At 33.9% G+C, this 13,666-nt stretch overlaps 1 protein-coding gene across 1 annotated transcript; it reads left to right on the forward strand.

Moving 5' to 3' along the window:
• Positions 1-7,704: 7,704 nt before the first annotated feature.
• On the forward strand, positions 7,705-12,283 carry LOC107794779 (protein VERNALIZATION 3-like). Its single transcript, XM_016617307.1, has 4 exons — positions 7,705-7,902; positions 8,973-9,034; positions 11,685-11,725; positions 12,057-12,283. Exons 1-4 carry the CDS (start codon positions 7,705-7,707, stop codon positions 12,281-12,283), a joined length of 528 nt encoding a protein of 175 aa, XP_016472793.1.
• The last annotated feature ends 1,383 nt before the right edge of the window (positions 12,284-13,666 follow it).

Below are 13,666 nucleotides of genomic sequence, written 5' to 3' on the forward strand. Positions count from 1 at the left end.
TCCATGCTTAATCATATCATCGATATTTTAATTTACAGCCCATAGTAAGTGTCACGACCTGGATTTCCCACCCTCGGGAGTCGTGATGGCGCCTACTCCTAGAAGCTAGGCAAGGCACTAAACATAGAAAATTTCTAACTCTTTCATTTTTAACCCTTTTTAACAATCTGAATTAACATGTATCCAATATTTAGATATTAACGATAAATGAAATCAAGCGGAAGACTTAATCTAATATAATAACCAAGACCTGTTCGATAATGACAACACACATCTCTACCCAGAATCCGGTGTCACAATATCACAGATGGACTAAGATTACTACAACAAATGTCTGAAAGAAATACAATCTATCTCGAAATCTAATGAAAACAAAGTACATAATAATGTAGGAGAGAACGCCGGGCCTACGGACGCCTGCAGGACTACCTCGGGATCTCTAGTTGGACTGAAGGCAAGCTCCCCAAGTGCTACTATCCAAACGTTGCTTTGGAATCTGCACATAGTGCAGAGTGTAGAATCAGCACAACCGACCCCATGTGCTGGTAAGTGCCTGGCATAACCTCGGCGAGGTAGTGACGAGGCTAGGACCAGACTCCAGATAAACTTGTGCAGTTATATAATATACAGTGGAAAATAAACAAGAATAAATAATTAACATGGGAAGGGTACATGCTACGGGGAAAAAATATCAAATCCAGCAGAAACTTAAGAGAAATATGAGAGAGCAATTCAAGATTTACAACAAAACCATAATAACATTGTTACGGCGTGAAACCCGATCCATTTATATCACTGTTGCGGCGTGCAACCCGACCCAATATAATATTTTTACGACGTGCAACCCGTTCCAACATAACATTGTTGCGGCGTGCAACCCGTTCCATATATAGTATTGTTGCGGCGTGCAACCCGATCCAACATAACATTTGTATAGCTCTAGAAACAACCATACCAAGAGTCCCAGTAAGGGATCAACAATAAGCTACACTATCCCGGCAAGGGATTCGACAGTAAAAGTAAATACATCCCGGGAAGGGAGAAACATCTATAACCAATCTTAACCCAACTTCTACTGACCTCAGCTAACACCAATACTCAATTATAAGTAATTTCCACGAAGACAAACTTAATCCTTGCTCAATGTCAAGAATCATCAATTAAAGCATTCGTAGTACTATTTAAGAACATAAAATAAATTGCAATTTAAGACTCACGGTCATGCTCGACACCAACGTATAGATACTCGTCACCATGCCTATACGTCGTACTCAATAAGAAGCAAATAGCAAATAGGACACAACTCCTAATCCCTCAAGCTAAAGTTAGACCGAACACTTACCTCGAACTTCCAAACCAACTCAAGCCTTAAACACCGCCTTTCCTTTTGAATTTGACTCCAAATCAATTGTATCTAGATATAATCTACTTAATAACATCAATAAACGCTAAACAATCCAATTCCAATGATTAATTATAGCTTTCCCATCATTCTTTCCAAAACGTCAAAAATTGACCCCGGACCCACTTGGTCAAAATACAAAGTTCGGACTAAAAGCCGATCACCCATTCACCCACAAGCCCGAATATATAATTAGTTCCAAAATTCGACCCCAAAATGAGGTCTAAATCACAATTATACAACAAGCCCTAACTCTATCCAAATCCCTAATTTTCTACCCTTAAGAACATGATTTTAAGCCTAGAAATCTAATGGGTGTTAATGGAAATTGAAAAAAATGAATCTAAGATTACATACATATGAATTGGTGGTGAAATCCTCTTTCAAAAATCGCCCAATTTGGAGTTTGGAAGAAGAAGTTATGAAATTTTGATTAAATCCCGATTTGGCTTCTGTTTTAAAATCACTGGACAGGCCTTCATCGCGTTCGCGATAGGTCTGTAATGTTCGCGAAGAGTTGGGCCTAAGTGACCTTCACGTTCGCAACATTGGGATCGCGTTCGCAGAGTTTTGACTCCTTGAGCCTTCGCGTTCGCGGGCCAGTGGCCGCGTTCGCGTAGCACAAAATACCTTTCCCCCTCCCCAGGCCCAAAGGCCTTCGCATTCGCGATAGCAGGTCCGCACTCGCGAAGTGAAACACCCCCAAGGCTTCGCGTTCGCGTCCTGTGTCTCGCGTTCGCGTAGAAGGAGATTTCCTTCAGCCTGACTAACCCTTCGCGTTCGCGAGAGTCCTTCCGCGAACGCGAAGAAGAACACACCAGAACACCAGAAAATTGAAAACCTGCAATCTTTTCCAAGTTCAAAACCTTCCGAAACTCACCCGAGTCCTCGGGGCTCCAAACCAAAGATGAAAACTATCTCAAAAACATCATACGAACTTATCCGTGCGATCAAATCGCCAAAATAACCTCTTAAACAATGAATTTAGCAGAGAAATCTAAGAAAATCTTCAAAGTTTTCAAAGTAGGAATTTTCACAACTACGAGTCTAAATCACCTTAAACGACTTCCGTTTCTTACTAAATTTTATAGAATCATCTTATTTCACATATAAGACCTGTACCGGGCTTCGGAACCAGAATACGGGCCCGATACTATCAAATTCCAAATGCATTTCATTTCCAAAACTCATAGAAATTTCAAGAAAATAATTTTCTTTAAAAAATTAATTTCTCAGGCTTCAGACCTCGGAAATTCGATTCCGGGCATACGCCCAAATCCCATATTTTCCTACGGACCTCCGGGACCATCAAATCACGGGTCCGAGTCCGTTTACCCAAAATGTTGACCAAAGTCAAATTAATTCATTTTATAGTCAAAATTTATCATTTTCACAGATTTTCACATATAAGCTTTCCGGCTACGCGACCGGACTGCGCACACAAATCGAGGTGATGCTAAAAGAGGTTTTTAAGTCCTCGGAATGCAGAATTCAATTTAAAAACAAGTGATGCCCATAGTAAGTGTCGGAGTCGACCCCTCGTCACTACTTCTTTGAGGTTAGACTAGATACTTAGTGGGTACACATTGATTTACGTACTCATACTACACTTGCTGTACAGTTTTGTGCAAGTACATATGTGTCTAGTGGTCCTGTGAGAGCAGAGGCGTGGTTAAGTGTGGGGACTTAGGTGAGCTGCATTTCCACAATTTGATCCGCAGCCAGTATAGTCTCCTTCAGAGTTACTTATGTATTTTTCTGTCTAATTTGTATTTAGGACAAATGTTGTATTTTATTTTATCTTCCTAGTTAATGCTCATGCACTTGTGACACCGAATTTTGGGGGTATTTATGAGTTGTTCAGTAGTTTAATTGGGAAAATATTATTTTTTACTCTATAAATTTTATTTCTCATTATTTAATTGAAGGAAAAATCATGATTTCATAAAATACTAAAATGAGTAACTAAATTAATCAAGTATTGTTGGCTTGCCTGATAGCGATGTTAGGCGCCATCACGATCTTTAAAGGATTTTGGATCGTGACATAGAGTGACTGGAGATGTTTGGATCCATTTACAAGATCTATTGACCTAAGAATGGTTTACAACAGTAGAGAGGTTGTTAATGGCTGTGACTTTAGGCCGTCTCAAGTTATTCATCAGCCTAGAATTGAGATTGAAGGGGCAGATGTTTGCACCTTTTACACTCTGGTAAACACTTCGTATTCATTTTATATATCACTCTTTTTGTCTTTATGTTCTTATCTGTTCTACGAAGAATAACACATTTCTGTATTGAAACCAGTCAAGCTATCAATATGGGTGGACCCGGGCTAGCCTAGCCTAGCCTACGTGGGCTTTAGCAATTGACCGGTTGGGCTAGGCTAGCTTACCATTTTGATAAGCCTTATAATGTTCAGCCCACCCCAGCCCTATGTAGGCTGCGGGCCACCACGGGCTGGCTCGTCATTTTTTAAAATATAATTTTATATTTTTCTTTACGTTCTAACTTAAATAAAAATCTTATTGGAAAATTTTTACAAATCTTAATACTTATACTGTATCAACATATCACGATAAACACTGAAAAAGTAAAAGACAAGACTATATTTCATCTAGTAAAAGTCAAAACTCAGAACAAACTATTCAAGAGAACGTCCATGACGCTTATGGATATCCAACACATCATCTTCATCAAACACATTTGAATTCGCTTGTGAGTAGGTTGTCTTAACATCTTCACTTACATCTACGTCTACAATTCATATGCAATATTAATTAGTTAAATATTCAAAATAATTAAATTTTTAAAACTAATTAATGTTTTAAGACTTTGATCATTTAACATGATGAACTCAATAAACTTTAAGTTTGGGATACTCTTCTTGATATTTTTTGTGTCATACAATTTTTATATTTTAAATACATATTTTTATTAGGCCCACGGGCTGGCCCAACCCAACCACAGTCAAGCCTCATGGGCCACGGGTTTTACTCAGGCCGCACTTAAAAGCCTCGTTTTTAAATGGACTCCAAAAATTCTAGTCCAGCCATGCTAAATCACGGGATGGGATGCGCTGGCCCAGCGGGCCAAGCCAATATTAACGGCTCTAGAAAACCACTATTAGAAATGTTTCTGACAGACTTTTCGTCAGATAGCTTAGGTTTTCGACCGATTTAGAATGGATACGTGGGATTTGTGTCTTTCACTGTGGTTTTTTTATTTTACCTTTAATAACATGTTCTTATAGCCATAGAAATGTCCTGACATGTTCTTGGAGGGGCAGATGTTTGCACCTTTTACACCCTGGTAAACATCCCATATTCATTTTATATATCACTCTTTTCGTCTTTCTATTTTTATCTGTTCTACGAAGAATAACATCTTTCTGTGTTGAAACCCATATTAGAAATGTTTCCGACTGACTTTTCATTAGAAATCTTAGGTTTTCAATGGATTTTGGATGGACATGTAAGATTTGTGTCTTTTTATCTATGGTCTTTTTATTTTATCCTTAATAACATGTTCTTATAGCCATAGAAATGTCATGACATGATCTTGGAGGGGAAGATGTTTGCACCTTTAACACTCGGGTAAACATCATATATTCATTTTATATATCACTCTTTTCGTCTTTCTATTTTTATCTGTTCTACGAAGAATAACACCATTCTATATTGAAACCCATATTAGAAATTTTTTCGACTGACTTTTCATCGGAAAGCTTAGGTTTTTGACGATTTCGGATGCACGTGAGATTTGAGTCTTTCTATTTGTGATCTTTTTATTTTAGCCTTATAACATGTTCTTATAGCTATAGAAATGTCATGACATGTTCTTGGAGGGGCAAATGTTTGCACCTTTTACACTCTGGTAAACATCCTATAATTTATATATCACTCTTCTCGTCTTTCTATTTTTACCTATTCTGCGAAGAATAACACCTTTCTGTATTGAAACCATTACTAGAAATGTTTCCAACGAACTTTTCGTCGAAAAGCATAGATTTCTATGGATTTCAGACGGGAACGTGAGATTTATGTCTTTCTATGGATTTCGGATTTCTCTGATAGCTTTATAGCACACTCTAATTTTGCCCACTAAAACTTACGCAAATAATAAGAATAAAATCAAGGGCAAAAATCACTTTTAGTTCGTAACAAAAATTATTTACATCCGGTCCAAGGCTCAGGATTCGATGGACGGCGGGGCATTTAATAAAAATTTATCACTGCTCAAAGATTGGTATGGAGGTTTATGCTAATATTTGGCTACTTTTTGAAGACATTTGCAAGTATATATGAAGTTTTTGTTGAAGATTTCTGGTGTCAGTGACTCCTTAACTCATCATGTGCGTCCGCCTTTGCATCCGGTAGCTATAAAAGGGTATAAAATTATATATATATATTTTTATATATATATAACATACATAAATGTACTTATATATATAATTTTCGACTATTATTTTAAAGCAACTATACAATGTCATTTTCCAAAAAATAAATATTTCTTATCTTTTTGAATTAATTTAAATCCTAATTTCTCATGATTTTCACCTACTAAACACTTCAACATTTCTCTCTTTGTAATCTATATATGGCAAATTTCAGCAGCTCTCGCATATATTCACTTCAATCCGATCATTGAGTATCTTGGAAAGAATAGAAATCATAATAGAACGGTCAACATCGACTTTAAAAATAGGAAGAGTTGTAATGAATGGTCAGGGGCGGCTCAATAGCATCCGAGGTCTAAAGCAAAGCCTTAATAAGAGGCCTTAAATAAATACATATATATTTAATGAGCATCGTTGTTTAAAAAATTATATAATTGGTTTTATAAATACAAAAAATTGAATAAATTTCACGGTGATTGCATCACAACTGAAATGAGAGAACCCGGATAATATATTTCCTCCATCCCAACTTATGTGACTCCTTTTTTTTTTCTTTTTTTCTGTCAGCTCCCTTTCTATATTTGGTTATAATTCAACTTTAGCTTTTCCTTTTTACTCTTAATTAGATGATTTTTAGCCACACAAGTTTTTGTGATTTACTTTAGATCACAAATTTCAAAAGTCGTCCTTTATTTCATAAACTCCATGTCCAATCAAACACTTTCATATAAATTGGGATAGAGAGAGTATAATTTAAATGAGGAAAATAAATGATAAATTAAATTGGATTATTCGATATAGTTACATGACTAACTAATGAATAGAGAAATAAAATTCAGTAAAAATATAAATTAAAATTGACAGAAAACTATTTTGGTTATATTAATTAGAGAAAGAAATTGAGTTATTAAAAATTAATATGACAATAAAGAAATAAATTTATCAATAATAAGAAATAATTATATAAAGTATATTATATATATAGAAAAATAGTAATTTCGGGGCCCTTAAATTATTGAGGCCTAAAGCAAGTGCTTCACTTGCTTTAGTGTCTGGCTGTGCCTGTTCAAAAGTTAAATTTTATCTTATTTAGAAATTCGCTTATGTATTTATAGCACAAGTTTTGAAAAGTTAAATTTTTTTCAATACCTATTGAGTTTTCTTTTCCACCGGAAAAAGAATTCTTTAATTTCCTATTATTTAGGCTAGCTCACTTGGTGAGCTCCCGGTCTTCCGCAGTTGAGGTGGATAGTTAATTACTAGCGTATCTTTACCAATAGTATACAAATTAAGCTACCCTTAGTCGTAGCCTCTTTAATTAATTGGTAATAACCGTACCCTCACCTATCATTTACTCCCCCACGTCTCTCATCTACCCTCATGCCTCTAATCACATATAGGGATGTTCTTCCATTTTCAAATCATTCTGTTCAACGCATAAGCCAGCCATTAGAATGGCATGATGCATCTCTTTTAATTTGGATTGTACTTATCTGTTATAGTAGCTTAAAATACGTTGATAATGTAATTATTCTGTACTTTAATTTGTCACCTAACAAAGCTAAGAAATCTCAGCTCCTAGTAATTATTGCATAGAAAGAAGATGAGAACAAATAAGATTGATAGACTATTGCGTGTATGGAAGTTTTCGAGTTGCAGAAAGAAGATCGAGTATATATATATATATCCAAGTTGCAGAAAAAGAGAAGAAAAAAAAAGGTTTAGATTCTTGGAATTAATGGCACAAAAAGACATGAACCGAATATTTAGATACTCAAACATACATAGACATGCTATAAATAGTCATAGTTAGCTACACCCTTTGCTCATATTCATTGAGTTCATGCAACAAATTGTATTAAAGGAAGAAATAAATCCCATTTAGCAAAAGTTCTAAGATCAAAATGTCAAGAGGAAGAGACACATTGGTACTTGGTAGAGTGATTGGAGATGTTTTGGATCCATTTACAAAATCTATTGACCTAAGAGTGGTTTATAGTAGCAGACAGGTTATTAATGGCTGTGACCTTAGGCCTTCTCAAGTTATTCATCAGCCTAGAATTGAGATTGGAGGGGCAGATGATTGCACCTTTTACACTCTGGTAAACACTCCGTATTCATCATTTTATATATCACTCTTTTTGTCTTTTTGTTTTTGTTTGTTTCATGAAGAATGACACATTTTTGTATTGAAACCAATACCAGAAATGTTTCCGACAATTTTCGCCGGAATGCGTAGGTTTTCGACGGATTTCGGATGGACACGTGAGACTTGTCTTTCACTGTAATTTTTTTATTTTACATTTAATAACATATTCTTATAGCCATAGAAATGTCATGACATGTTCTTGAGGGGTAGATGTTTGCACCTTTTACACTCTGGTAAACATCCTATATTCATTTTATATATCACTCTTTTCTCTTTCTATTTTTATCTGTTCTACGGAGAATAACACTTTTCTGTATTGAAACCCATATTAAGAATATTTCCGAACGACATTTCGTCGGAAAACTTAGGTTTTCGACGGATTTCGAATGGACACGTGAGATTTGTGTCTTTCTATCTATGATCTTTTTATTTTATCCTTAATAATATGTTCTTTTAACCATAGAAATGTCATAACATGTTCTTGGAGGGGCAGATGTTTGCACCTTTTACACTCTGGTAAACATCCTATAATTTTTTATGTCACTCTATCTTTTCGTCTTTCTATTTTTATCTATTCTATGAAGAATAATACTTTTCTGTATTGAAACCATTACTAGAAATGTTTCCATTTCGTCGAAAAGCATAGTTTTCTATGGATTTCAGACGGGAAGGTGAGATTTGTGTCTTTATATATGTGATTAATTTCTTTATTTTATCCTTAATAACATTTTCTTATAGCCATAAAAATATCATGACGTGTTTAAGAGCACAAGTTTTTATAATATCTTTGGTATGTACAAAAATCTATTTAATTTTTTCATTCTTAAACTATTGTGTCCGGTCAAATAACATCATATAAAATAAAACAGAGGCCAGTCATATACCATTGTTTCTTGTTTCTTGTACCTTTACACTAGCTGTACACAAACAAGTGTATAATCTAGGGTTTCATGATTTTTCATATAGTTTTCTTATTCTGGAAATATTTATCAAGACATATTGGAATCTCTCTTGTTTTTTAAGGTAATGGTGGATCCTGATGCTCCGACCCCAACCAACCCAAACATGAGAGAGTATTTGCACTGGTCAGTATATTGTTTGTCGATTTAGTTTATACATACTGATAATATAGTTAGTTTTTACACCATTATTACTAAACTGTTCGTTTTACTATTCTTTCTTCTGACGCTTTCTGAAAAGTGGGAGGTGGGTTTGAGTTTGAGGTCTAGGTGTTAGGAGTGTATTAAAAGAGGTTCACTTGAATTCCTTTCGTTAAAAAATATATTATACTAATACACTAAAACAAATTTTTTTTAATACATACATAAATTGTTAAATCTCATATAAATAAGCTTTTAATTTATAAAAAAGTGGCATAAGAATATAATCACTTTAGACTGCATGTTCAAATCTTAAGTGTTGCATTCTTGTACTTTAAGGGGTCGTTTGTTTTAGAAACAAGTTATCCCATGATTAATTATTGCGGGATTAGTTATCTCTGTATTAACTATTCCATCCTTTCATGGAGATAAAAAAATACTATAATTCCGGGGTAACTAATCTCGGGATTAGTTATACCATGATTTTATCCCAACCAAACGTGGGATAAACTCATCTCAAATTTAATCTCGAAATTAATTATCTCTGATCTCTTATCCCTCGTACCAAACGAGCCATAAATTCCTTCACTGTTATTCCTCAAAGTTCAAAGAAGCATGATTCTCGTACCAGTGATAATAAGAATTTCCATGATTGAAATTCCTATTCAATTGTTTTCTTGTCATCCTCATGTATATATGGTGGACCAATACATTATTCCAATATGTCGGATTTCTCTGATAGCTTTATACCACACTCTAATTTTGCCCACTCAAACTTACGCAAATAGTAAGAATAAAATCAAGGGAAAAAATCACTTTTAATTTGCGGCGGAAATTATTTAGATCTGGTCCAAGGCTCAGGGATCGACGGACGCGGGAAATATTATCACTGCTGAAAGATTGGTACGGAGGTCTATGCTAATATGTGGCTATTTTTTGAAGACATTTGCAAGTATATATATGAAGTTTTTGTCAAAGTTTTTGCGTCCGCCTCTGCATCCGGTAGCTGTAAAAAGGTATATATATATATACAAAAAATATACAATTTTCGGCTATTATTTTTAAAGCAGCTATACAATGTCATTTTCCCAAAAATAAAATATTTCTTATCTTTTTGAATTAATTTAAATCCTAATTTCTCATAATTTTCACCTACTTTGTAACACACTTCAACATTTCTATCATCGTAATCTATATATGGCAATTTTCTGTAGCTATCGCATATATTCACTTCAATCCGATCTTTCTAGGTTGAGTATCTTGGAAAGAATAGAAATCATAATAGAACGGTCAACATCGACTTAAAAAGCACTAAAAAAGTAGGTCCTTCAAAAGTTAAAATTTTAGATCTTATAGAGAAATTCGCTTATACCCAACCCCAGTTTAATTAAATAAAAAAACTTTCGATTTTTCTTTTACTTGAAAATAAACTTTCTAGTAGTATGTTTCAATTCCTTGGAATTTCTATTATTAGTTTAAAAAAGATGATGTGAAAAAGATGAGAAATGAAGAAAATCCCTATGTTTGGGTAGGTTTAAAATAGTTCTTTTGAATATACTCCAGAACAGTTTGGGTTCTTTAAATTTTGCCAAAAGTGAACCTTTGATCTATTCGTCAACTATTTAACAAATTCCGATTGTTAGACTATATGAGAAATGTGGGGGGAAAAAGATTTAAATGGGAGCTTGAACAGCACAACTAAAACTCCAGGAATTTTTCGAACTCTAGCATAGTGTGTAAGAGTTTCTCTAGTAAAAGCCTCGAACTTTAGCACACTATGGTGGAGGGTATTTCGTGATTTATCTAGAGTTATTTTTGTCTAAATTTTATTTTTTCATTAAAAATGACTATTACTCAATTACATTTCTAATAGTCGCTAAATATTAACAAACGATCCAAAAAATGGACATCCGACGCTATTTTCAGTGGAAATGATACCAGATAGCTCTTTTAAGCATGTTGTTTAAAATATATCCACAGTTTATTATGTATTTAAAGATTAGCCAATTTTGCTCAAACTTTAGGACAACGTCCTAGAGTTTAAACCTCATATTTCAAACTTCAGGATATCGTGTCCTAAAGTTCGAAAATTGTGTCCAAAAGTTTGAATTTTATGTCCTGAATTTCAAATTAGCAGCTCAAAAATTCAGGACACGAAGTCCTCAATTTCCAAATTCAGGATACTTAGTCCTGAAGTTTGGGTGAATTGACTCATCTTTAAATACATTTAAGGTCATTTGATCCATTTGATATGTAGCAATGACTTTATGGAATAAGAACAAGAAGAATTAACCTAAATAGTCACTCACCCAACCACTTAAACTGAAACTAGCTGATAGATGAATAATATAAATATTATTCATGTATAATATATGTATAACTGTGTATAATCAGCGCATAATCTATGTATATCGGCTAGAAAAAATAAATAATGAATTTGTCCGGCTAGAAAAGTCTATGGAATACAAATGCTAGAAATAAAACTTTGACTCATCTTCGTTTCTTAAAATGTGTTCGAAAAATATCATATTCTTTTGCTGATAATTAAGAATATCATATTGCAAAAAACAAAAAACAAAAAAACATTTTTGGAATTACCTACCCAATTTAAACAAGTGCGCTGATTCTTTGCTAGGTTGGTCACCGATATCCCAGCAACTACAGGAGTAAACTTTGGTAAGCCTCTGTCCTTCATTCTAATCACGATTTTTGTTACTCTTATATTTCATCATTCGAGTTTCGGAGGAAATATTATTTCTTTTTCCTCTAAGGTTATAAGTAGACAAAGACAACGTAAAATTGAGAGTTAAAAGTAGCCATAAGTTATATTGCCCGGACTCTCCAAAAATATTGTCGCATTTGTATTTGATTATCAAAAAATACATTACATTTGGAAGAATCCGACACGCATTATGTCATATTTTTGGAAAGTCCGAGCAATATAGACCATAAGATTAGACATGATTTTTAAGTGTGATTTATGTTTAGTTTATTTATTGCATTTTAGGAAATGAAGTGGTATCCTATGAGAGTCCAATGCCTACAACAGGAATACATCGGTTTGTTTTTGTGCTATTTCTGCAATTGCGTCGAGAGATTAATGTCTATGCTCCTCGAAGTCGTCAGAATTTCAACACAAGAGATTTTGCAGAGCTTTATGAACTTGGATTACTTGTTGCTGCAGTTTACTTTAATGGCCAAAGGGAAAATGGCACTGGTGGTCGTCGACTATAATATGCAACTGTTTAATATATATAAATAATGTGTCCAAAACCTAGCAAACTGCTTTTTCTAGAATCCAAAACTCAGAATCCTATATCTTTTGGCAAATATCCAAGAAATAAAATAAGTTAATATGGCCATGTTATATATATATATATAGAGGCAACTGCTGACCAATTATTTAGTTATGAAATATTATTAGCTTTGTTTATGCTATCAATATCTTTACGTGTGATTCAGTGAAATACTAGTCTGATAAAACACTGTCCAAATACATTCAGCATCTTCCGGTTTGGAGATCTTGTCGTAGCAACCTCGAAAAGTTAGAAAATTACCCATGTAACACACCATCTACAAGCATGCGCTCCCACATCTTTATATATTATATTAACAACCATATATCAAATTCCGTCATTTATTACAATATGCCGTTTCCACAAAAAAAAAAGTATAAATCATCCTTTATAATAATAATTTTAGAATCACCATACAAATAATTTTCAACACTCATCATGTTTACAACATATATATAAGAGTCGTTCAATTTTTTTTAAAAGTATAAATTTTTGTTTCCAGCGAACGAATAATCATTGAGTCCTCTTTCCGGACAACACAATCTTAAGCCAACAAGAACTTATGAAAATAAGATTCAAATTTCTCCATTTCTTTGGCAGGAAGAGCAACCAAAATATTGACCCCATCATTGTTGCTGCTTATACCATCATCAATATTAGGGAAAAACAAATGATATCTTTTCTATGGCTAACCACTGGACAACTATACTTAGGTTTTCCCCAAGGGTATTCCACTTCAGAAAACCCTAATCTCCACCAAGAAGAAATTAAAAATTAATTCTCCATTATGGAAATCTTAGGCTTGAGAAGCTAAGTTTTTTTTAGAAAATCTTGTAGCTTGTTCCATCGAAGGTTATGTGATTTGTTGATGTGCCCAATGCAAAACCACCACACTTAAGTGATGTCACCTAGAAGAGGTAAATTTTTTTAGGTAAATTAACCTAAATAACCGTCCACCCAATTACTTAAATTTGAAATATTTGGCTCATGTAGTATTCTATATAATCATGTGTATAGTCATGTATAATCAGTGTATAATATATGTATATCAACTAAAAAAAATAAACAGTGAATCTGATAAATTATTTGTGTAAAGATCCCAGAAAATTAAATGGTTATGCTGTCACATGACCAAAGTCTTGTTGCTTTGGAGAGAAAATGTGGTTCTCAATCCCATTTATGATAATTTAATGTGGCTTGACAATGACATATAATTTAGCATGCACATGGAGTTTAATGCCAATGTGTCTCAATAAGTAAATTATGGATCTTAATCTTCTAATCAATAGTAATCTTGTGTTTATTGTCTTTTGAAAAGCTA

This window comes from Nicotiana tabacum, chromosome 11, assembly GCF_000715075.1.
Source record: "Nicotiana tabacum cultivar K326 chromosome 11, ASM71507v2, whole genome shotgun sequence".
NCBI classification, from domain to species: Eukaryota; Viridiplantae; Streptophyta; class Magnoliopsida; order Solanales; family Solanaceae; genus Nicotiana; species Nicotiana tabacum.

What these genes read in the sequence shown, in the direction of transcription:
- LOC107794779 (XM_016617307.1), top strand. Translation starts at nt 7,705, where the DNA reads ATGTCAAGAGGAAGAGACACATTGGTACTTGGTAGAGTGATTGGAGAT. An exon ending in ATGAGAGAGTATTTGCACTG is followed by an intron (nt 9,035 to 11,684) that starts GTCAGTATATTG and finishes ATTCTTTGCTAG; the next exon opens with GTTGGTCACCGATATCCCAG. An exon ending in AACTACAGGAGTAAACTTTG is followed by an intron (nt 11,726 to 12,056) that starts GTAAGCCTCTGT and finishes ATTGCATTTTAG; the next exon opens with GAAATGAAGTGGTATCCTAT.